Source organism: Trematomus bernacchii, unplaced genomic scaffold (assembly GCF_902827165.1).
Source record: "Trematomus bernacchii unplaced genomic scaffold, fTreBer1.1, whole genome shotgun sequence".
Taxonomy (NCBI): Eukaryota; Metazoa; Chordata; class Actinopteri; order Perciformes; family Nototheniidae; genus Trematomus; species Trematomus bernacchii.
In genome coordinates this window covers 18,177,038-18,200,008 of record NW_022987564.1, presented here as the reverse complement: position 1 = coordinate 18,200,008, position 22,971 = coordinate 18,177,038, and the positions used below count along the sequence as shown (strand labels likewise).

Genomic DNA, 22,971 nt, shown 5'->3' with positions numbered 1-22,971 from the left:
TGTGGAGATACAGCAAGACACACAACATATATTTGGTTTGAAATAGCAGACTAACATTAAATGTTTGTTTACTTGCCTCCCTTCCATTATGGATACCTGTAACTATTTGTCATTTTTGAAAAACAAATGCCTTCCTGTGCCTGATGTTAATTCTTCAAAGTGACTGGCTAGTAAATCAAGTTATCGCACACATGTATTTGGTTTAGTATCATATTTCTCTCAACTATTGTTTTAAAATTTGTGTTGTCCTCTTACAACATGACTAACACGTTTGCATTTAAAGCATTTTCTTTACTTTCCTGTTTTATTGCGTTTTATGAGTTTCTATAATATTCTACTCAAACAGTGCTACTGTTCATATTTGCACAGTTTTTTATACATTTTACAATACCTGTGCCATCTACTGTTGCTCAGTAGATGGCGCTGTATCCTAAAACTAAATTGCACTGGGCTGTGCAGCTGAGAACTATTATGTTCTATTTTTCTACAAAGGATTGTTTGAAACTACCTCTTCGCTCATACATGTATTCAGTTACAGTAAGAAACGTACATGAATGAACTAATTGTAAACCACATGATAAAGATCTGGTATGATGTGAAAATATATTTAAAAGAATCACATTATCACCATGCAGTCCAGAATGGGTAATCGTTGCTTTGTGACAGGCAGAGCAGACGCAACTTTCAAATTATTGGAGTCAAAGGGACTAAAAATGATCCAAGACCTTTATTTGGCAGGCTCAAATGTCCTTTGATGGGATGAGGTCTAATTTCAATCTTGATAAAAAAACATTGCTTTAAATACCTCAAGCTTAGAACCTTTGTTAAAGTGAATCAAAATGATGCATTTTCGAGACCCCAACACTCATCTTTGGAGAAAATGATGATAAAGTTTTACAATATACTCTCATCTTTCTCATTTGAGAATTCACATTGTAGGTTTAATGCATGGAAGGACAACCTGCAGGCTGAGGTTTCAGATGAAGATTGGAAAAAAGCTTGCGTTGCTGCTCATGCCAGGTCTATTAATACACGACTGTAACTAATACAGTATAAATGGTTGATGCGAACATATGTGACCCTGGTGGATTTAATAATAATACATTTTAAATCAATACAACAAAAATATACCAGATATATGCACAAAATTGTTGCGACGGATGTTGTCAGGCCTCCCATTGGAGAAGATATCCTGTACATTAAGGTCCAGACAGCATGTGTTTGAGAACTTATTGAGACCCTTCATTGATTATGTAAAGGATCGGAACTTATCTAATGGTCAAGAGGACGAATTGGTGCAGTTCACGAGACTGTGAAATTGTGTCTTTTCTTTTTCTGCATAATGTTTTCATATGATTGCCTTGTGTTATACAGATGAAGCATGTTTGTTTTTGCCCTGACCAATAAGCCAATATTCTGATGCTCCTGACTTTTGTTGGTTATTGGAATAATCTTCCAGCTGTTCTACAGAGCTCCCATAGTTGAGTACATATCGACGAGGAAATAGAAAGAGCAGCAGCTAATGGACGTGGTCTGGTCGTGACTCCCACTGAAAATGAATGCTTAACACTGAGGAGGCTGAGGACAATCTGCCTCCAGAAATACACTCACACGCCTGCTGCTGCCGCACAGGTACCGTCAGCCTGTAATCCTCCACGCATGATGACCCACTGACTACGCTCAAAGTTTAGCTGTATTCACTTAGATCTATGATTCAAGAAACTTTCATTTCTTATTTTTGCATTATTGACGTGCTTACTGGGTTCATAACCTTCATCTATTGTGTATTAACAGTTGTTGGTGTATAGTGGGACATCTGATCATCAAGGAAAAATAAATGATAATTGAGAAAAAAGGTGAGTTTCTTATTGAAATAAATCCAATTGACATTTAGCATCACAATAGGGGACACAAGAGAAAACAACTAATTTATTTAAAATAAGTGATTACAGTATGGGTACTAGTGAGATGATCCTTAATATTACAAACGTTTTGGTTTAAATAAGAGTACAAATGTTTTGTTTCAGAAATATATTTTCAAAAAGATATCGATATATATGTGCATAGGGCAGGCACATATTAAGATTAGAATTCTCTGAAGAATAATGATAATTATGAATAATAAATATGTATATACATACATTATTAACATGTTATATCATTATATTATATTATAATAATATACTTTTTTATATAAATACATATTGTAAATATATCATATTTAAATATATATATGTATTATGAAAAAACATTCTTATTATAAATATATAATACATTTTATTTGCAATTATATTTAAAATATTGGAGTACTTGTGAGCTGATTAAATACTTACAATATTATATTATTTTTTAGGCCCTATAATAGTTAAATAGACTATCCTGGATTTTAAGCAAAGCAACCACTCTCACATAAATCCCAGAATAAGTAATGTAACATTAGTTACGTATCTCACCAGGGAGGTGTAGAGTTCTCAGTGTGACCTGCTGGTGAAAGTGAAGGCGGAGTCCCAGCAGGAGCCCGGCCACAATGCAGGATAATTAGCCTTCTGTTGTGATCTGGTTTCTGTCTCGGCCTCTCCGGACCGTGACCCTTGACCTCGTCCCACAGCCAGACAACAATCCCTCCCGGCTGGAGGCCCAACAGCCCGTCAATCAGCCTCCCATTAATACGGGCCCTCCCCTGTAGAGATCAGCAGCCGATGAATGCTTCAAATCAGACTGCAGGGGGAGAGGGGTGACACCCAGAGGTGCAGGGGGGAGAGATGAAAGAAATACCGCAATGATTAACCAGACTTTAAAAGTAAGAACACAAAGAGGCTGTGAAAGTGAAGAAAGTTTAGAAAATGACATGTGTAGGTTCAGAGAGAAGAAGAAGAAGAAGAAGAAGAAGAAGAAGAAGAAGAAGACAACTTACTTATTTAGGTATTCCTTAGAGGTGATGCTGCTGTCCGTCACATAGCTGCTACATGAATACTATTCAGCAAGAGGGGGAATATAACCAAATACATTACGTTTTTCTTCAGGAAAATGTATTTAAAGTATCAATAGAATTATGCCACGTTTTTTTTATATCATTAATTTATTATTAATCATGCATTATGGTGGAAGCAGAATGTTATATTTGTTTAGAGCTGGAGCTAATTTTTAAACTATTTTGTATTGAACTGCAACTGAAAATTATTTTCAAAATAGCAGGCAGTTTATTTTTCCGTCAATCAGTTTAGAAAGTAATTGTTCTCAATCAAAGCTTATTTTTATGTTTTGGTTCTAGCTGTAAATATGTAAATATTCTTATGTGCTGGGTGGAAGAATCTTGATTTGTAAAGGAACAAAAGCTTTCAGATAGATCTAATGTAGTAAAAAGTACTATATTTCCCTCTGAACTGTAGTTGAGCATAAGAAGAACATTAAAAGTACCTAAAAAGTGTATTTAAATACAACAATTGAGCAAATACCAATGTTTAGTTCATGTGGAAATTAAACAGAAATTGTGTAAAAAGTGAATTAGTGAGCTTTATAGGTGCTGGCATGTTCTTAGCATAAATCAGACCAAAGCTAGCTGTTTAGCTGCATGTAGCTTCTTGTTTAGCCTACATGAGAGTTGTTTTATGCATCAGTCCAATTCCTGTCCTCCAATGGACTCTTTCTGTGCAGTATATTATGAAGTTGGTAAATAAATTTATAATTTCAGTGTTGTTTTTTCCTGAAATATATATGTTATGCTCGGTTGACAAGCCAAACTCTGGTGTTTTTGCTAATTAAACAGCTAAAGTGCACACTATTAAGACACTGTTATATTTCCATTACCTGCCGCCATGTAGACTTTTCCCTCATTACAAGTTTCCAGACGGGATGAATTAGTCTAGACAGAAATGTGTGTTTACGTTTTATGTAAACAAACTTAAGGCAACAGTCAATTATGAAGCCATTATGGTTTCACATGCGACCTGACGAGTCCATGACAAGTCTCGCGAGAATTTCCAGAGCAGAAGCGGGAAAGGACAGAAAGGGGCAGCAGGGGGCGCCAGAGCGTCATTGAGACACCAGGAGAGTGATACACTGGAGGCTTCTGCTCCAGCAGTCTTTAGAGAATTTCTAGTTCATATAATACAGAAACAGGACCAGAAAAAACATAAAGAGGCTTTGTTTTAGTTGTTCAGTACGACAAGGTTCATTGTTTGTCCATGTAACTGCAGAAGTTTAAGTGAGATTAGGTAAAAAGCGGAGAAAAGTTAAGAATACAGAACACTATGTACATAACCTAATTGTCCTGGGTCATTAAAATGTACTTTCAAATTTTAACTTGCAGCCAAAGACCCCTCCCTCTGAAAAAACATGTGATGTTTTTGTAAGACCTAGCAGTTTTTTCTAAATGTATTTTTTTCTTTACAACACATTTATTAAAGTAATTTTATAGATTAAGAAATATTTTCTCAGTCTCTTAAATGTGAAGATTTGTTGGTTTTCTTACTCTTCTGTAATTGAAATCTGAATGTCTTAGGGGGGGTTTGTGTGTTGGTTGGACACAACAACAACATAAAGCTATTTTTAGACATCTTCTTGCCTTCTGGGAAGTTGTGATGCTTTCTGACATTTTATAGACCAAATGATAAGTTGATTTTATTGATTAAGAAATGAAGCCAAACTGCCGCGCTCATAAAAAGTTTTAAAGATATAAAATAAAAAAACGTCATCAGCATTATCAGAAAAATCTAAATACAAGCCTGAAAAGACAAACCCTAGAGCACAACTAGTGACGTTCTAATGGGACCCAGACCAGCAGCACCCAGAGAGGGGCCCAGTCATGAGTCAGACCATGAGATGAAGCAGATAAACCCACATCATGTGCGGAAGACATTTGCCAGTCTAGTGAGTAATTAAAACTTCCATTTGGGCAGAAGTAAAAACATTAGGTAGGCGGATCGCTGAGGTGTCATCTGGGAGACAATTAGAATCATAATTATAAAAATTCTCGAGGCAATCATGACTAATGCTGACGAACGAAACCAAATTGATTCTGCTGCTGTATTCAGGAACATCAGCTAGATGCTTAAAATATGGAGTAAACATAAAAGAAAATCAATTAAACCGGGCATTTAAGTATTATTTTATATCTAATTTACTAACCCAGTGCTAGACTATGATTAAATGATTGTTCTCATCAAAAGGCATCCACTAGTAAACTGAAAGTAAAATGAAAAATGTTGAACAAAGACCAGAAATCTCTTCCATTTACTTTTCTGCACCTGAACTGAGAGTCACAAGGCTGGCCTCTCACAAACATCTGTACTTCCTCCTGAAACATCCCTCATTGTCATAACCAAATCCCTCACAGCACGCTGCTTTTTGTTGCAGCTGTCTCCCAGACAAGGACAAAAACAAAAAATCCATCACAGGCCTATTGTGAGCATTTAGAATGCTTATCCCCGATTGGCTTTTCTTTCATAAATGTGCTAGCACTTTGACAAATACAGAGTATTTGACTTGCTGTTGACATGACTTGAGTCATAAAGCGTTTAGAAAGAGAGGCGAGGATTCAGGTTGTTAAATACAAAACCACCAGCAGAAAGGAGATCTGACGGTTATACAGGATGGTGAATGTGTGGGTAAAACGTATTACTTTTCACCAAGAAATATGTCAATCGAAACCCAATTTCACCTTTGGGTGACTCTTTAGTTATATTAACAACTACTGTCATTGTTTAGTCATAATACTAATTGTTTAGTCTGTGGTGTCTAAGAAAGTTAGGACAAATAAATCCATTACATCTTAAACTTGCCCACATGAATTTACTATCACATACAATGTGGAAAAGTAGAGTCTGGCATTTTGAGCTTGAGAAAAGAATGAATATTCTTCATGAGTCATTACAATGTTTTAAAGGGGCCCTATTATGCAAATGTTCAGGTTCATATTTGTATTGTGTCTCTACTGTGACATGTTTCCAGGCTTTTATGTTCAAAAAGCTCTTTATTTTTCTCATTCTGGGTGTTTCTCAATGTCGAGTAAAGCTGCTCCAGAGCCACTATTTCAAGCATACTACGTCATCGAGTGCCGCCAAAGTACTGTTCCAATCTCCAGCATACTTGGAAATCTACCGAGCCCGGCGTACTCCGTTTGGAGAAATATCGAGGCTGCACATGAGTAGACTCCGCGGTCTTAAAATCCCCACAATGCTTTGCGCACGGACCAATTTCCCCAAATCTGTGGCGGAAGATGTAAGGCGGGGCCTCTCATATGACGCACACCTGCACACTTGCTAGCCTGTTCCACTCTTTGTTTTCTGAATGCCAGGAAGTATTCTTGACTCGCTTCTGAAGCAAGATGCTCGGCAGACATGTGCTACCAAGCAAGCGTACTCGCGATTGAGAAACACCCAGTGTCTGTGCTGCAGCACCTCTTTTCACCCTCTGTCTGAAACCAGAGCCCAGTCTGCTCTGATTGGTTAGCTGGCCGGCTATGTTGTGATTGGTCAACAGCTTAGAGATGTCCCACCCCTTAACCAATTGCATACAATGTGTCAGAGCGCTAGCCAATAGAAGCACAAGTGTTACATAGTGATGTCATTATGTTACAGAAGTGAACAAAGGAGTCCAATCGAAAAGCAATAAGCAAAATAGGACCACTTTAATACTCAAAGCAGCAAAACTAAATCATACATTTTAAAATGTCCCCTAAATATTTCTTGTTAAAATGATTGAAGGACTGAAGTTAAAGTGGCAATACAGAAAATATAAACTATTACAAGTCTTGCATACAAAATATTTAGTAAAAGTACAAAGTATTAATTGCATTAAATTACACTTAAAGTACCATAGGTTAAGATCATTGCTATGCAGAATTGACCATAAGAAAAGTTATGTGTTATTTGACTCGATTATATTAAGTTAATATTAAAGGTCCCATGACATGGCCATTTCTACTGATCATGATTCCATTGTTGAGGTCTACTAGAATAGATGTACATTGTTCAATGTTCCAAACTCACATTGGTTTCTCATACAGCATCTCTGTATAGTATGTGTATTCACTCTCTGTCCTAAACGGCTTGTTGGAGCTCCTGCCCCCCCCTCCCTATGAGCCCACTGTGCTCTGATGTGTGTTTATGTTTTACAATGGCGTTTGTTAGCAACCAGAAAATGACACCAGTAATGACAAACAGATGAGAATGCTGCGTGGGGTCTGGGTGCCATGTTGGCGGGACGTCGCGGGGCTCGCTGCTCCGCCCTTTGAGTCTCGAGGAGCGGACAGTGTGAGCTGTATTACTGGTGTCGTTTCCTGGTTGCTGCGTGGGGTCTGCGAGACAGCGAGACATCGCGGAACTCAGCCTGAGCACACACACATGAGTGTGTGGCGAACTGTCCATTTGGAACTGGGTATCGTTAAGTCACCATACTCAGGAAGAAAACAATGGAAAAAGAAAAATCTCCAACGAGGCGTTCTGGGCATAGACTGTATATATAAATGGATGTAGTGTCCGTGACGTCACCCATAGGATTCTGCAGACTTGCCGAGAAGCCCTTAGTAGGCGGAGTCGGCCACTAACGGCTCAACAGCGACGTCAGAGTCTAACTCCCGCCTGCTCCAAATAAGGGCAAAGAGGCGGAGCCGAGGCGGGACCTGCTGCCTCCGAACTGGAAGTAAACAGAGCTAGCTCAGGCTAAGAAGCTAAGCTAACATGAAATACATGCATACCAAGTTACTGCGTGGCACTTTGGTTTTGATAAAACAATGTAGTTCCCCTATATAAACGTTACATTCATAATCAAACGAGACACTCTGCAAGAGAATTAGCTATTTTTTGTTATTCTTAATGCTTGTCATCACGTTAATAAAATAAAATAAGTACCGATACATAGCAGAACAATTGTGGCGATGTTCAGCTTAATAAGCCTTGTTCAACATAATTTATTTAGCTAATACTACAGCGGGTTGAAGGCGAACCAAGTCCGCGTTTCGCTGCATTCCTTGATCTCCACTGCCCGGAGCTAGCCCCCTGCGGCTGCGTTAGCCCAGGCGGCCACCACTGGGATAATTGGGTCCCCTTTTAACATTTGCTCCTGTTTAGCATTATGGGCGTCATAGCCATATACTATAAAAGTCTTACCCAAGGCTGAATCATAAACTAAACTGTATATATATATGTATACATGTATAAAGGGTTACGTTCTTAGCTGGCTAATAAGCTACATAACAAGCTAAGCTAACAAGCACACAAACACCTGCTAACGGGGTTAACATGTATAATATTATCATTTTAGACTTCTTGGAAGTTCTGTTAGTACATTCAAGCGCACATCACGACATTTTAATTGTCTGGTATTTGTAACAATATTCCCTAAAAGGCACAATCACCATTAACACGGCTAAAGGGTCAAGTACAGTAACTACAACTAACTAACGTTGTAGCCTAGCAGAGTGGACAAGTTGCTGTTGTACTATATCTATAATAATATTTATTGCATCCAGATGTAGAAACATGTTTTTTTCTGCTGTAAAATTGGGCATTTTAACATGGGGGTCTATGGAAATTGCTCCTTTCTGCAGTCATCGCCTATCGGCCAATATATGAACTGCAGTTTGTGGCACTTCCGTATTGGCGTCCCGGCTCTTCCCCAGAGTTTGCCGCTTGGTTCTGGGGCAGCATAGACAGGTCTTTTCTGTGTTAGAGTTTTACTCGCTACAGGGTGTACTTTGAGGGTTTGTGACTTTGCAGACCGTTTACATGCAGAAGAAGCTACATAACACACAAGGGGACGGGTAATAACCAGAAAAGCACGACATGGGACCTTTAAGTAAATTACATTTCAAGTACCCCAAAATCATACTCAAGTAGAGCACCTCCAATAAATATACTAACTTTCATTCCACGGCTTGTAGAAGGTGAATAAATGAAAGAAAGACAGGAAAACTGACATCCATTTTTACCTTTTTTAATGAACCCTGATTATTGTTTAATTACAAATGAAGATGAACAGAGTAGAGAAACTAGTACAGGTGGTTCCTCCGGGATGAAAACAAAAAGTCTCCATCTCTCCTCTGGAGTGACAGCTCACAGTCGGGTTGGACGTGAGAGGAGAGACGGAGAAGGGCGCCAAAATACAATGGTTAAACAGTACAAAGCTTTTTTTCTTACACAATGCTCCAAAATGGAAAAAATATATATACAACATAAAAACAAAATGTTTCTTCCCCTGCTCTATATCATGTGGGGATTAAGTGACCCTCCTCTTGTCCATGTTAATATGGTTATAAAAAAAGACTGCACTTAAACTAGTTGAAGTTAATGTGAAAGAGTGGAACAAAAAACTTACAGAATTCATGAGAAGAGACCGGGCCATGGGCAAGAGGGTACAAAATAATCAAAAATATTCATGTTAATAATATAATAATTACAAGAGTAACAGTAATATGTCTGAAAAAATACAGAAAAAAATAAGAACAGCATTGAGGAAATTAAGGGGAATTTTGGGGGAAAAGTTGTTCTCTTTTTTGTTCGAGACCATGAAAGGTAAGGCAGCACAGGTGCAGCAGTGCGGGTACGACTCGCTTTTTATCTTTACCAGACACACTTTTAAACTGCTACATTCTATATAGCTAAAATATATTTCTTTATCTGGCACTTAAAGCGATTTTTATTGAAAGTAAATGACATAAAAAAAAAAGGAGGTTTGACACTTTTAATGCTGACTTTGTCGACAATTAAAAGGATAGATTTAGTGTTTTTGTGCCTGGTAAAGAAAAATGTCAAAATAAAGTGGGACTGTATAGGGTGATAGGGTGTGGGTGTGTGTAGACGGCATAACCATAGAAACCACACATACACAAGTGCACGTACACACAGCGCAAAATGAGCGAGTCAGGTTATGGGAAGTCCCTTTCTCTCCACTCCGCTCTGAGGTTTTGTGATGCCATTTCCTGTGTGTGTGTGTGTGCGCGTGTGTAAATGTGTCTTTGGTTTGCAGTCTACTCCAGAGAGACTGCGGGGGCGTCTGATGTCACGTGTGATGTCATGTTTCTCTTTTATTCTAGCCACAGTAAAGCCTTACTGTAACCAGGGCAGGGTTCACACACACCCGGTTGACACAAAGCCGCTAGAGTCCACGCTCCAACCAAAGTCCAGTCGTATCAGCAGCTGCGGTCCTGTGAGGTAACGCAAACCTGAACACCTGCTGCCGGCCAATCAGAATCCTCGCATTTAATCAGAACAAGCAAGTCCGTAACCCTCTCTAAGTTTGGACCAGCGCCACTTTTTTATTTTGATCAGAAGTACTCTGGTGTTTATTTTTGGTGGGGTTCTCCTATCTGTGTCACGTTGTAAACCCCGGCAAATCTGCTACTCCAGGTATGGTATAACAAACACTCCGACTAACAAAGTAAATAAAATTCGACCCAGGTGTGGTTAAAATTCTGCTCACCCATTTATCCTCGTCCCCTGAATACACAATAACTGTCTTTTTTAATATTTGTACAATATAAATATATAACTCTGACACCGGTGGTCACTGCAGCTCAACGGTCAAGAGAAGGCAAGGGTGAGAAGGCATAGGCTGAATTATACTGGTAATAATATGCCCCGTTAGAATATATACATATCTTTTACCGTTTAAAAATAGTAGGATTTTCCCGATTTGTATCAAATGACCATATTGAAATATAATATTTGAATTCAATATATATTTGAATAAAATATATATGTGTAGATTTACTTATTCTGTATCTCTCTTTTACAAAAAACAGAAGGCATGGTGGTAGTGTGTGTGTGATAAAACATTTTGCTGGGGGTAGCGTGATAAAACTCTTTGTTGGCTTTAAAAAAAAGGCACAATCTTATTTGGGATAGTTTGTTCGTTAAAATGGGTCTTCTTACTTAATAAAATGTCATAAAAATATGTTTCTCGCTATCTCAGTGAGGGGTTTAGCCCGAGTTAACCTTGATGCTCGACATTCATTACATGCTTTCTCTCACCTAGACCAATCAGATCTCTTCAATCATCGCTTCTCAGAGCATCACGTGAACAGATACCACTGTTATCACCAAAATACAGAAAGTCCTCAGATCACTGCAAATGCCCTAAAATACTGTCCGTGTCCTTTGACAGAAAGAATACAGTCTTTTCAAAATAAAACAAATAGGGGGAATGCAGAAGAGAGCTGCAGATCTGTGTGTTCGAGGGAGACAACACGACGAATGCCCTCAAAACCCTTCAAAGATTGTACAAAGTCACAAAACGCTGTATCCTCGAGGCATAGGGTTTCTTTTTGACACCAGCTCTCTGCGCACACACATTCAGGAACAAGTGTGTCTGTAATTACAGCCTTTCAAGTAGCTGCTTCCTCATTTCCTCAATGAGAAAAAAAGGAGATAGAACCGGCTTTTTCTTTAAAGACCCAGGTGTGTTTTCTCTGTACACGTCCATTCGCTGGCTAACAAACGTCTCATGTGGCAGGTCAGTTCATCACAACCTCCATCTTCCATCGTGCCTAGTTTGACTGTCTTCAACATGTACAACTCCAGCCTCATTTCATGTCTTTATACACTGTAGTGAATGAGGAACGTGGCCTTGGTGCAGCCTCATAGTGTCCGAGGTTTCTTCCTGGAGAAAAGGCGGTGATTGGAGAGCGTTTTCTAATCACCCTCTTCAGTCTGTGAGGCCCACCGGAGCAAGGTCTTTTCTTCCCCCTCTGGCTGCTCTTCATCTTGTAAACGACTGCTGGGTGATGGGTGCGGACAGAGAGGCACTTCTGTAATCTCTATAGGGGCTGATGAAAGTTTTTAGTAACGTTAGGATCTGTCTGTACAAGGCAAGAAGTTCTACTGCTGTACGATGCCGCCTGCCTTTAGGATGATTTATTCCACTGCCCCGGATAAACAAATAGACCAGTTGTGAATACATTATCTGGGCACAGGTGTGATTTAACTGGCACTATGAGGGCGAAGAAAAGGCAACTTGCAAGTCCTAAGAGATAAAGACCCCCTCTTTGTAGGACTCTTTAGTTAAAAGTTAGTCAGAATAAAGTTGGATTATCTCTCAATGTTGTCAGTCACAGCAAGAACACGGTCTGCTGGTCATGTTTGATGGGGCTTGGCTTGCAGTACATTAGAGGCTACACACACAGGTTGTATGGCCCGACACAGGCCATAATGTCTGGTAGCTGACAGTACTGACGGGGCTAAGGGAAAGTGTGTTGATGCTGCTAAAACAGTGACGAAACTTAAGTAACTATGGAAACATCTTGTTTTTACTATATTGTGAACATGTATATGTGTCATATGTAGGAGCATTTCCTACATATGACACATGTACAAATTCAGACAAAATATAAGTGTGTTTCTATAATCACCTTTCAGTCACTATCTCCATTTTGCAGCTTTATGCACACTACTGCTGTCAAGTTACCACGAGGCATTATGGTCTAAAACTATAGAGTGCTGCAGGGATGATGGATTTCAAAGATGATGAAAAGGTGAAAGGTCCCAGACAAACTCTGTAGTCTCATTTAGCCACTTGTTAGGAACCCGCTTTGAAGGTTTAAAGTTTTAAGACATGTAAAACCTTCCAGTTCACTAATGAGGTATTTTGCTGAAGTATTTTACGTCGTAAATGAAATGTGAAAATCTCTTAAGCTTGTGTTAACCACAGGCCTTATTTAAGGCTTCTGAATAGCACAGTCAAAAGGGCATGGGACCTGAAGGACAAGAATGCTTTCCAGGGTTTAGGACTCATTCCTGCAGCACTCTATTAAGTGTGTGGACTAGACTAAGGGTGTGTGTGTTTTGACTCCCCTGTGTGTGTGTATGTGTGTGTGTGTGTTCAGCAGCCATTGTTTTCCAGTGACAGCTGCGCCGTGGCCCTCTGCAGCTCCGAGCTCGCTCTGCGCTGGGTGGGAGGCGGTGGCAGCATCAACCCCAAAATAACACCTCCCGCTCCTCCTCTTCCTCCCCCGTTCTCTGCCTGCCCTACTCTCTTTTCCTCCTCCTCTCTGTCAGCTCTCACTTTCTTATCCTCTGCCTCGCCCCTCTCTCCGTCCGCCTCCATCTTCTGGTCTTCACTCCAGCGGCGTTTGAAGCGCAGTTTGAGCGGGATGCAGGGGCTGATGGGAGCCACGTGGCCTGGCTCGCTCTTCAGGTTGATCAGGGGGAAGGCCTGGCTGCTGCTGCTGCTGCTGCTGCTGCTGCCGATGGGGGGTGTGGCAGGGGTCTTGAAGACATCGTCGTCGGGGTCTTCTTCAGGGTGACTGTGTGGAGGCGCGGAGAGGCTGCTCATGTTTCCGTTGGCCCGGAGATGGCTGTTGAGCTGATGGTGATAGTGATGAGCTGTCGGTGTGAAAATGCCACCTTGTTCCTCCTCGTCACTGTGATTGAGCTCATCATCCTCGCTGATGTCGGTCACCTGCACCTCCTCTTCCGAGTCGATGTCTGATATGGGCTCCACCTGGAGAGGAAGAATATTTCACAGCATGACATTTTATTTATGACTCGGGCAAGATGTTATTCATGCTTGAAATGTTTGAGAGGCATTTCCAAAACCATAACTAAGTAGAAACACCACATCCTCTGTGTGTGTGTGTGTGTGTGTGTGTGTGTGTGTGTGTGTGTGTGTGTGTGTGTGTGTGTGTGTGTGCAGACCCACCTTGATCTTAGGAGGCCCCGTAGCCAAAGAGGAGTTGATTATCTGACTTGACCCTGTGAATGAGGAGGACTGGCTGGAGGAAGAGGAGGACGAGGCAGCAGCCAATGAGCTCCCAGAGTCCCTCTGCTTGCGCCCGAGCGGCGGCGGCTGCAGCTTGAACTTGAACGGTGACGGGTGCTGATCCCTCTCGTCGCCGCCTGCTGACTGCTGGCTGAGCGGATGAGAAAGCGGCAGGGGCGGGCAGTGGAGGTGATGGGCGGCCGGCTTCTCCGGGGTGGGGCGGTGGGGCTGGGGGATGATAATGTTTGGGTAGTGGAGGAAGGCCCGGGGGCTGAGGTGGTAGTTGTAGACAGACTGGGTGTGGGCCTGCAGGTAGTGTTTCATGTCCTCCTGGTTGAAGGAGAAGTGGGAGCCCAACATCGGAGAGGACATGGAGGGAGATGGGGTGTAGGACATGTGGGGGGTGGGGGTCATGGAGAGGGCTGGGGACAGATTTGGGCCCAGGAGCCCACCAGGGCCGGGCAGGGGGGAGACGGGGAAAGGAGACAGGGAATCTGGGTGCACCCTGGGGCCGTGCCTGCCGAGGACTGCTGGGTAGATCCTGAATAGAGAGTCGTGCGGCAGGCGGGGGGGCAGCAGACCCCTGTAGGCCCGGTCCGGCCCCGCGCCTCGCTCCTCGGCCCCCATGGCCTCCTCCAGCTCAGAGTTGGTGGATGTGCCGTCGCTGCAGTCGCTCACAGAGCCGCGGGCCATGCGGCGAGCCACGCTGCTGAACATGCCGGGGCTGCGCAGCTCCTCATTGGAGGAGAGCACATCTGAGGGTGTGGAGGGGGGGAAACGGAAGTGGCTGCTTCCGGTTGGCACTGGAGGGGCACTCTGAGGGACCCTACCTGTGAGGAGGAACAAGAGAGAAGGGATAGTTAGTTAAAGTAATACTTTGTGTACAGAATAGAATCAGATCACAGTTTATAACGAGATGGGAAAAGACAATCATTGCCTAACTTTTCTGCTCACTGAATTATTGGACGTGTAGTGTTTAACCATATTTGCTGTAAATAGGGTGTCAGAAAATCCGTCAAAAGGGGACGGAAATCTTAAGGGTTTTCACCCAGAAAAGAAAAGCAATGTGAATTGAAAACAGGCTCATCACCTTAAAGAGAGACAAAGTAAAACTTCATTTGAAGTCTTTCAAGTATTTTATTAATTCAAATGTCCAAGTAAGCTCGCTACAGCACTCCTTATTTCTTCAGAAAGAGAGATAATAGAAACCCCTCGATAAGAGACTGTATTCAGTCACAGGAGCTAGTTGAAAGAAGGCAGGCTCAAAGGTGACGTTATTACTCCTGTTCTTAGGAATTTACTAAAAGGAATACACAGTATTTTGTCCCTCATGTCTAATGGCGGCTGTGTATGAGGTTAGTTTTGCTTTGTGAGGTACCAGTCTCAAAGTTTTCTGCATCGACCCGAAGGAAATGAAGAAGTAATGGATGGTATTTATGCTGCTCACAGTAGGGATGTCAAAACAGAAGTCAAGTCCATGTTAATTTAATAATCAGTTATGATAGCGTGGTTTAAGAATAACCCAGAACATTGCTTCTGGTAGGAGACGCTACTGTTCGAAGAATTCCATTGAAACTCACAGAGAGATATCCAAAACATGGACAAATACAAGTAAAATATCTGCAAGAATAGATGCAACTGAGGCTAAGTGAGAACATTTTTAAAATAGGTCACATATGTCCCATAACTCCAACTATTTTCCCCATAGGGTCACAGGCACACAGAAAGAAAACACTGCGTTAGAGAAAGCCACAAGTTCCCTTCTCTTTCAACCCCTCCTCCCTCTTTCTCTCCTGCCAAGGAGACTGTGGCAATGCAATAAATTCTTGGCATCCGCGCACGTGCCAGAATTAAATATTGGAAAAGTCGCTCTTACTGCCATCACAAACATGGGTTGGGTTCCTCTGTTTTTTCCAGTACTGCTGACTGTGTGTGGGTCTCTCCGTCTAAGAAACTCACATTTCACAGCCGTGTGTGTGTCAGAGAGGATGAGCAGAAAACTGCGTGTGTGTTTATATAATGTGTATGTTTGTGAGCGCCTATCGATCCAGATTGACGTGGGCATGTGTGCGTGTGTAACCGTCGTATGAAACCCTCATATCACAACATGTCAGTGTGTGGGCCACATCACACGGAGGCTATAATTAAAGTTTCGTGCTGCACTTATGTCACCCAGTATCCAACGCTCCATATGGGCTGTGTTTACACTGGGTGGCCGGGATCGGGACGAGAGAAGACTTCAGAGGAGAGGGATAAACTGGGACGTGGCACACTGATGTCTTAAAGGGGCCCCATTATGCACATTTTCAGATTCATGTTTGTATTTTGTGCTTCTTATGTCATGTTTCCATGCTTTAATGTTCAAAAAGGTCTCTATTTTTCTCAGAATGCCTGTGCTGCCCATTATTACTTTAGCTAACTATGCCCTCTTTTCACCCTCTGTCTGAAACCAGAGCCCAGTCTGCTTTCATTGGTTAGATTGATAGATCACATACAATGTGTTGGAGCGCTGGCCAATAGAAGCGTGAGTGTTACATAGTGATGTCATTATGTTACAGAAGTAAATAAAGGAGTCCAATGGAGGTGTTTCAGGCAGGGGGAGGGGGAGTGTGTGGGAGATAAACTCTCTCTAGAGAGAACGTTTGCAGACCATTTACAAAAACCTATATAATAACACACTACAGAAGAGGGAAACCCCAAAAAGTGTAATATAGTGCACACACTACACCCTTAATCCTTAGTGTTTCTTATTGAGTTTGTACTTGATATGAATGTTTACATTATAAGAAATGCAGTATTTAGATTGATAGATAGATATTACTGACCAAGGACGACTACCGAACTTTACCTAAGATTGATCTTCGGTAAGTAAACTTGTGAGTTACCCACCACAATCTCTGGGAGAATTCTCAGAAAATACCATTTGAATGTCTCAGGTATATACAATATTTGAGGAATAAACAAGCCTGTTTCTTAAAAGCTGCCCTCATTTCAAATCAGAGCAAAATATCATATGATTGGCTCTCTGTAACACTAGATAAAGTAGGTGTAGTAGTATCAAAACATCTGTTGTTGGCCAAAAAGTATTCAGCGTCAAAATAGGGAACATCTACTACCAAACAAACTGTGTTTAGCAATTCTTTTGGCATTTTATAAATGTATTTCACAATGTTTTTGTCACAGCTGTCATCAATTCAATCTGAAAGTCAAGTTCAGAAATTCAAACCCAACAACCCGAAATTCATAGACGCCTGAAGGCCAAAAACTTTTTGTCAGTCCTCCAGCCTACGCTCCTTGAACAAGTCCTTGTTGTCAAGTGAAAATAACCATGAACTTCAGTTGCTAAGGGATGTCTCCAGGGCAGAAAAAGAAAGAAATTGGTACAAAAACTAAATAAATGATGCTCTCCGTGACTTAAAAAAAAGTGTGCATGGTTTAAAAAAAAATGATAACACATACATATTAAAAACATTTTCCAGTTAGTTATCTGTTTTCTCAGTAGATACAAGTGTACATACCAGAGCCCATGTCGATGAAGGGGTAGTTGACCAGCACTAGTTTGTTGAAGTTGAACTTGTAGGTGAACCTCTTCCCTTTGGTCTTGTGGAGGATCCTTTTGTTGTAGTAGTATCTAAAGAGAGACAAACAGAGTGAGTTACCATTTTTAATTCATCTCATAGAAGTTGAACATTTAAAAAACATGTGCAAACAAGGTGAAGCCCATTTTTTAAACATTACACCAGCTGAAACCACAAACCAGTCAGATTTCTCATGCCACAAAATGACTCAGTTGCACAGCGAGCAAGCGATTATTCAGTGTAACCGAAATTATCAACAAATCAACAGTCTATTATTTCCCCATAGACCAGAATAAACTGACATTTGGCTCACATGTTGGACATTTAGTAATGTTGGCTGGGCCAGCTACAGCAATAAGGGTCACTAGTCATCAACAGCCAATCAGATGGGCACGTTCTTGCAACCATACGACTGTGAAGTCATTACTGAACGTGAGCAGTTCTGCAGAGTCGTGTAAAAATGATAAAAAAAGATAATGAGAACCATTAGAGAAAAACGTTAAGTTGGAGCCCTGCTCCAGTACAATGTTGGGGATAACGATGGCTGTTCAGTGGGTGTTCATTGCTGGAGAACTTAAACACAGCAATGCAGGAATCACATTTACTGAAGCAAGAGTGCCCATAGGAATACAGACGTACTCTGCCAAGCTTTATCAGGGCTTTATGTATTTTTAAGAGACTGCATATCTAGATGGGATTAGATGTTACCGTGTGCTAAGAGAATGCGACTTGGCTAGCGTCAGCAACAAAATCTGTTTGAATATTTTCCATTGGAATAGAAGGCTAGAGAGGCACTGCTCCATTTAGAGCTGGTCTTTCTTTCTGAAATGGCCACACTGGATAATGAAGGGCTGATAAGTGTCCCCCAGATTTCCAGGAAACAGCTTTGTCCGCCCCAAACTGATTTTCTATCGTCACAGGGACGGATGCACAAGTTTATATTTTGGGCCACCAAAGTTGCACCACATTTCAGCGGTGGGCAGCCATCGTGGCCAGCGCTAGAAAACGTTTTTATCTCTGAATGCATTCCTCAGTGTTGTTCAAGCATCAAAGCAGTATGAGACTAAATATAGTGCCCACTTTTCCTTTTATTGAATACAAAATTGTTTTGAATCTTTTTATAATTCCCCTATTCTGTTTATATTCCCATGTCCTACATGGCACTTTAAATTGCTCCCAAGGGATACATTTGTTTTAGAAATTCATTGAAATGTTGTGTTATATTTAAATGGAGTTGTGAGATTGACAAAGATACCAACCCCTACCTGAGATTTTATGTTCAATGTTCCTTTTTTGGTGTTAGCTAGTTGGTTACAGATAATACAAAACAACGTTATATTTGAGAAACCACAATGAAGCCGTTTAAAGCACTACCTGCATGGTAATTCTACATTACTCAGTGCATCATTAAACAAGCTGTTCACAATGGGAACACATGGTTAGATGAAAATCTCCATGTGATTACTTAAGGAAGTGAGACAGCCGTTCTGATTTAGCCTCAGCGAGGCGGCTCCATTAGTAAGAGTGCATTAGTCATCATGGATACACAGAGCGATGTAGAGGAGTGAATGGCTGCTACTGACAGCGCAACTAAAAGATAAAATGGCTCCCTGTGACTCACCGACAGCCTCAGGACCAAATCACATTCATATTTCTTTATATGAAAACACTATAAATCAGTGTCTCATTCAGCGGAGACTGGCCACTTCATTCTTGGAAATGTAATACTTTATTAATCACTGCCAGTAAATGTACAAAAGATATGGATTGTTCTTGAATCCGAAGTTGTAAACGTGTCTCATTTGGACCTTTTAATTGTGATAGTTTTGAAGCTATAACTGAGCTCTTCTCAAGCAGCAGAGAAGGCTTCATCACTTGGGAAATTAAGCACCTCATAGATATGTGCGTTATATATTTAGCCAAAAAAACACAATAACCTAAAATGAAATCCCATCTTTTTCTTGATGAATCATGTAAATAATATAATATTTTAATGACAGTGTTGTTAAATATTAGTTTCCCCAAATCCACCACTCCAGTAGCGACACAATAATTACAGATATAATATTTTTCACACTGACGAGGCTATGCCCAGCTGTATCCCTCATTGTGATCCGAGTATTAGTCACTGGATTTTGGTACGCAACAGAACAAAGTAGAGCAGGAGTGTGTGTGTGTGTGTGTGTGTGTGTGTGTATGAGCCATCCAGACCCTCAATGACTCAATGAGTGAAGGGCCTCTTCTGATAGACGACTACTACGCACGCCCACACCCTCACATGTTATACAGACACACACAAACACACAAAAGGAGCAGGCGGGTATACAGAAGACACACAGGCTTTTAGAAAAATGAATGCAGCAAACATCCAAGTAATGAAAAAAGACTGAGCACGTGTTCACGCTACACTTCTTAAAAGTTTTAAGCTTTACATTTAACAACCATATTTTGCAAAGTAATATTAAGATGAGGAAGAACTTCATTTATGACGTAAAGTTAGCCGGTGTTTACCAGACTTTGACCGGAATGATCAGTTGAAGTCTGCTAAAAGTAAATCTCTCCGTTCATTATATTCTTTGTGTTAAGAATAAGGGCTTGAATTAACCTTTTTACATTTTTCTTTAGTTATATAAGAGACTATTAGTGAGACTTGTTTTATTTGTAAGAGCCCATTTACCATTTAATGATGTCATTCTTTATGAAGCCTTCCAATCAATCGTTTTATATATTGATAATAAACAAAGATTATATTTGCCAAGAATTTCTCCCATTTGTCCAGACCACTGAAATCTTCCCGGACGTGTTAACCTTTAACCAGTTTTTCTAACCGTAACGCTGCTACACACACTCTCGGAGGAAACCGGCAGTGTTAGTGAGTGGGTGTTCACAACAACAGGTCTTTATGTGCAGTAAAAGCTGGAAGGACATAATGTTCACAGACGTGTGGATAGATGGATAGCACTTTGTATTAGTCCGGGAGGAAAAGGCCACGCACATACATGTGAATGGAACGTACACACACACACACACAGTACTGAGTCAATATGGGACAGCCTGTCTCACACACCCAGGCTCGCTGCTGGCCTCCTGCTCTTTGAAGACCATTTGAACTTCCTTCAAATGAACTAGAAAGGACTTTGACTGTATAGACTCGGCCTCTATGCATCAAACACACACAGATGTGTATGAGGTGCAAACTCACAAGCACAAACATTTCTCTACACACATGGACTGTTGACACACACACACACACACACACACACACACACACACACACACACACACACACACACACACACACACACACACACACACACACACACACACACACACACACACACACACACACACACACACACACACACACACACACACACACACACACACACACACACACACACACACACACACACACACACACACACACACACACACACACACACACACACACACACACACACACACACACCCCCTCTAACAGAAAGAGGACTTTCTTCTTAAGACGTCAGAATTAATTTAACAGGTCATATAAAAGCTTTACAAACCACAAAAAAGACATCCATGATAAAAGTTTGGCACCAGCTGTTCATTGATGTCACTGAGACGAGACACACAGTTACTGCTCCTGTATCAAATGAACTGTTAGATCTTTGTGGGCTTAACTCTTAATCAAGCATACGAGCCATTTGGGCCATTTCTGTGTAACCAATGATTACCAATTAACTTAAATGTAAAAATAATGTATCCCGTTTGTTACTACTGTTAACGTCACCCTCTCTGCTGTGGATGTGGGGGGGATTGAGTGAGTGTTTGTTGTTTGTACTGCTTTGTAATACAATGCAAATTCTGAATGAAGATATACATTCATAAATAAATGATATATTTATTATACATGAGAATTTGGTTTATTATGAAAACTGCAAACTATATGGTGACTTAACAGACATTTGTTTTAAATTAAAATATTTGAGATTATCACTTAAACAAATAGAATATTAACCAAAAACCAAACTATACTTCGGATGCCTACGCAGACTCAATACATCTCTTTCTGCCTATCACTATGTTTTGCTATCCGTATTGTCAATGTTAAATTAACTAACTAATTAATAAGCAATACAGCAAAATCAAAGTGTAATGTCAGCACCATATAACTAAAACCATTTGATTACAAATATTTCAATACGAGGTGTGTGTCTTTAAATACGGTTACATATGAGGCTCAGTCAGACAAAAAAAGGTTCAAGCAACAAAACAAGACGCAGATGGGCTGGAGGAGGGCTGACATATAACAAAGTGATAAGTGTATGTGTGTGCACGTGGGTGTGTGCCGATGAGGCAGTGTAACTTGTCATCACCATGGCAAACTATAACCCACACCAACCTACAAAACAGGAGGCGACATCGATGACTAGCAGCATGTGTATGTGCCAGCGTGTGTGTGTGTGTGTTTATGTACAGGAACAGACTGGCGGCTAAATAAAACTCGGCAGCATCCCACATGTGCTCCATGGAGGGTGAAGGTGTGCGTTTCTAAATCTGCCGTCACCTTGGAGTTCCAGCACGAAGCGAGGATCACGACAAAACACCATTATTATTTTCACGTTAATTTGACGCCGATGTAATTGAGAACAAATGTACCCGAGAAATAGGCGGGGAAAGGAAACTGCCTTCTACTTCGAGATCATTAACATACAACCAATACTACATGGTAGAAATCAATTGTCTTCAAATGTTCATTATCATTCTGCGACAATTGTACCAAAACCTTTTCCTAAGACTAAATCAACAGCATCTTTATAAATAAATAGATGTCAGCTTACATCACCACATTACCTCTCTTGCGTGCACTATTTGAAATGCCATTTAGTGTGAAGATTATTCAAAACTGAGACACATTTTTGAAAGCAAGTCTTGTTCGCGTTCTGATGGTTGTGAAAGGACACACTGTTATCCTTAACCCTACTGTACAGAGATCCTAGCCCTTACAAATTGGATGTATTTTTTTGTAATCAGTCTTGTATGCTTCGCTGAGTTTATCTCAGTTCATCTGGAGTTCAAAACAACATGACTCCAGTTCCTGTAACTTGAAATTGACCCGTCCGGGCTCTTTGCCATTATGTGACTCCTGTGGTGTGGATACTATTACCTATGCAGAAAATATGACCTAAACATAAAGATGAAACAGTCCAGACCCGTCTCACTCAGGATGGGTATTACCTTTCAATCTGAAGCCAGAACCAAAGGAAGCCCAATGTTTGTTTTTAGCTGTTAATATACCAACAAGTATCATCAGACCAAGCTAGAGGTAAAGGGGCCCCAATTATCTTTTAACATTCTGTGGTTTTCCACACACCAATCTGACACCAAAGAACTGACACAGACGGACCCCCGACTGTTTTGTCGCCTCACGTCTCCTGCGTCTTGGCCATGTTTCACACTGGAACACACCGCAAAGACTTCAGCCGACGGCCAAGAAGCACGTACGAACTGCACATGCGTGAGTGGCAATAACTGTCCTTACCAGCAGGCGGCGGTAGTGTGTATTCGTCATTCAAAAGAGGCAACAACCGGAAGACAGACTGCGTGATAACCGAGAGAAGAAGAACAGACTGCGTGATATAAACAAACAACAAATAGCGTGTGCGTTCCATTTTCACTCTACAACGAGAAGCTCATGGGGCTTTCCCCAACCTGT

At 41.0% G+C, this 22,971-nt stretch overlaps 2 protein-coding genes across 2 annotated transcripts in view; both read right to left on the bottom strand.

The window, feature by feature from the left end:
* cica (capicua transcriptional repressor a) overlaps window positions 1–3,909 on the bottom strand; it is a 47,841-nt gene extending 43,932 nt beyond the window's left edge. Inside the window, exons 1-3 of the mRNA XM_034124592.1 lie at window positions 3,808–3,909; window positions 2,915–2,973; window positions 2,454–2,718 (exon numbers count right to left, since the gene is read on the bottom strand). The gene's annotated coding sequence lies outside the window, so the exon portion shown is untranslated. The remainder of the gene's footprint in view (window positions 1–2,453; window positions 2,719–2,914; window positions 2,974–3,807) is intronic.
* Window positions 3,910–8,918: 5,009 nt separating this feature from the next.
* Window positions 8,919–22,971, bottom strand: part of erf (Ets2 repressor factor) — a 35,754-nt gene continuing 21,701 nt past the window's right edge. The window contains exons 3-5 of the mRNA XM_034124682.1: window positions 17,214–17,326; window positions 13,636–14,525; window positions 8,919–13,437 (exon numbers count right to left, since the gene is read on the bottom strand). Coding sequence (XP_033980573.1) covers window positions 12,817–13,437; window positions 13,636–14,525; window positions 17,214–17,326 — 1,624 coding nt within the window. The 3' untranslated portion in view covers window positions 8,919–12,816. The remainder of the gene's footprint in view (window positions 13,438–13,635; window positions 14,526–17,213; window positions 17,327–22,971) is intronic.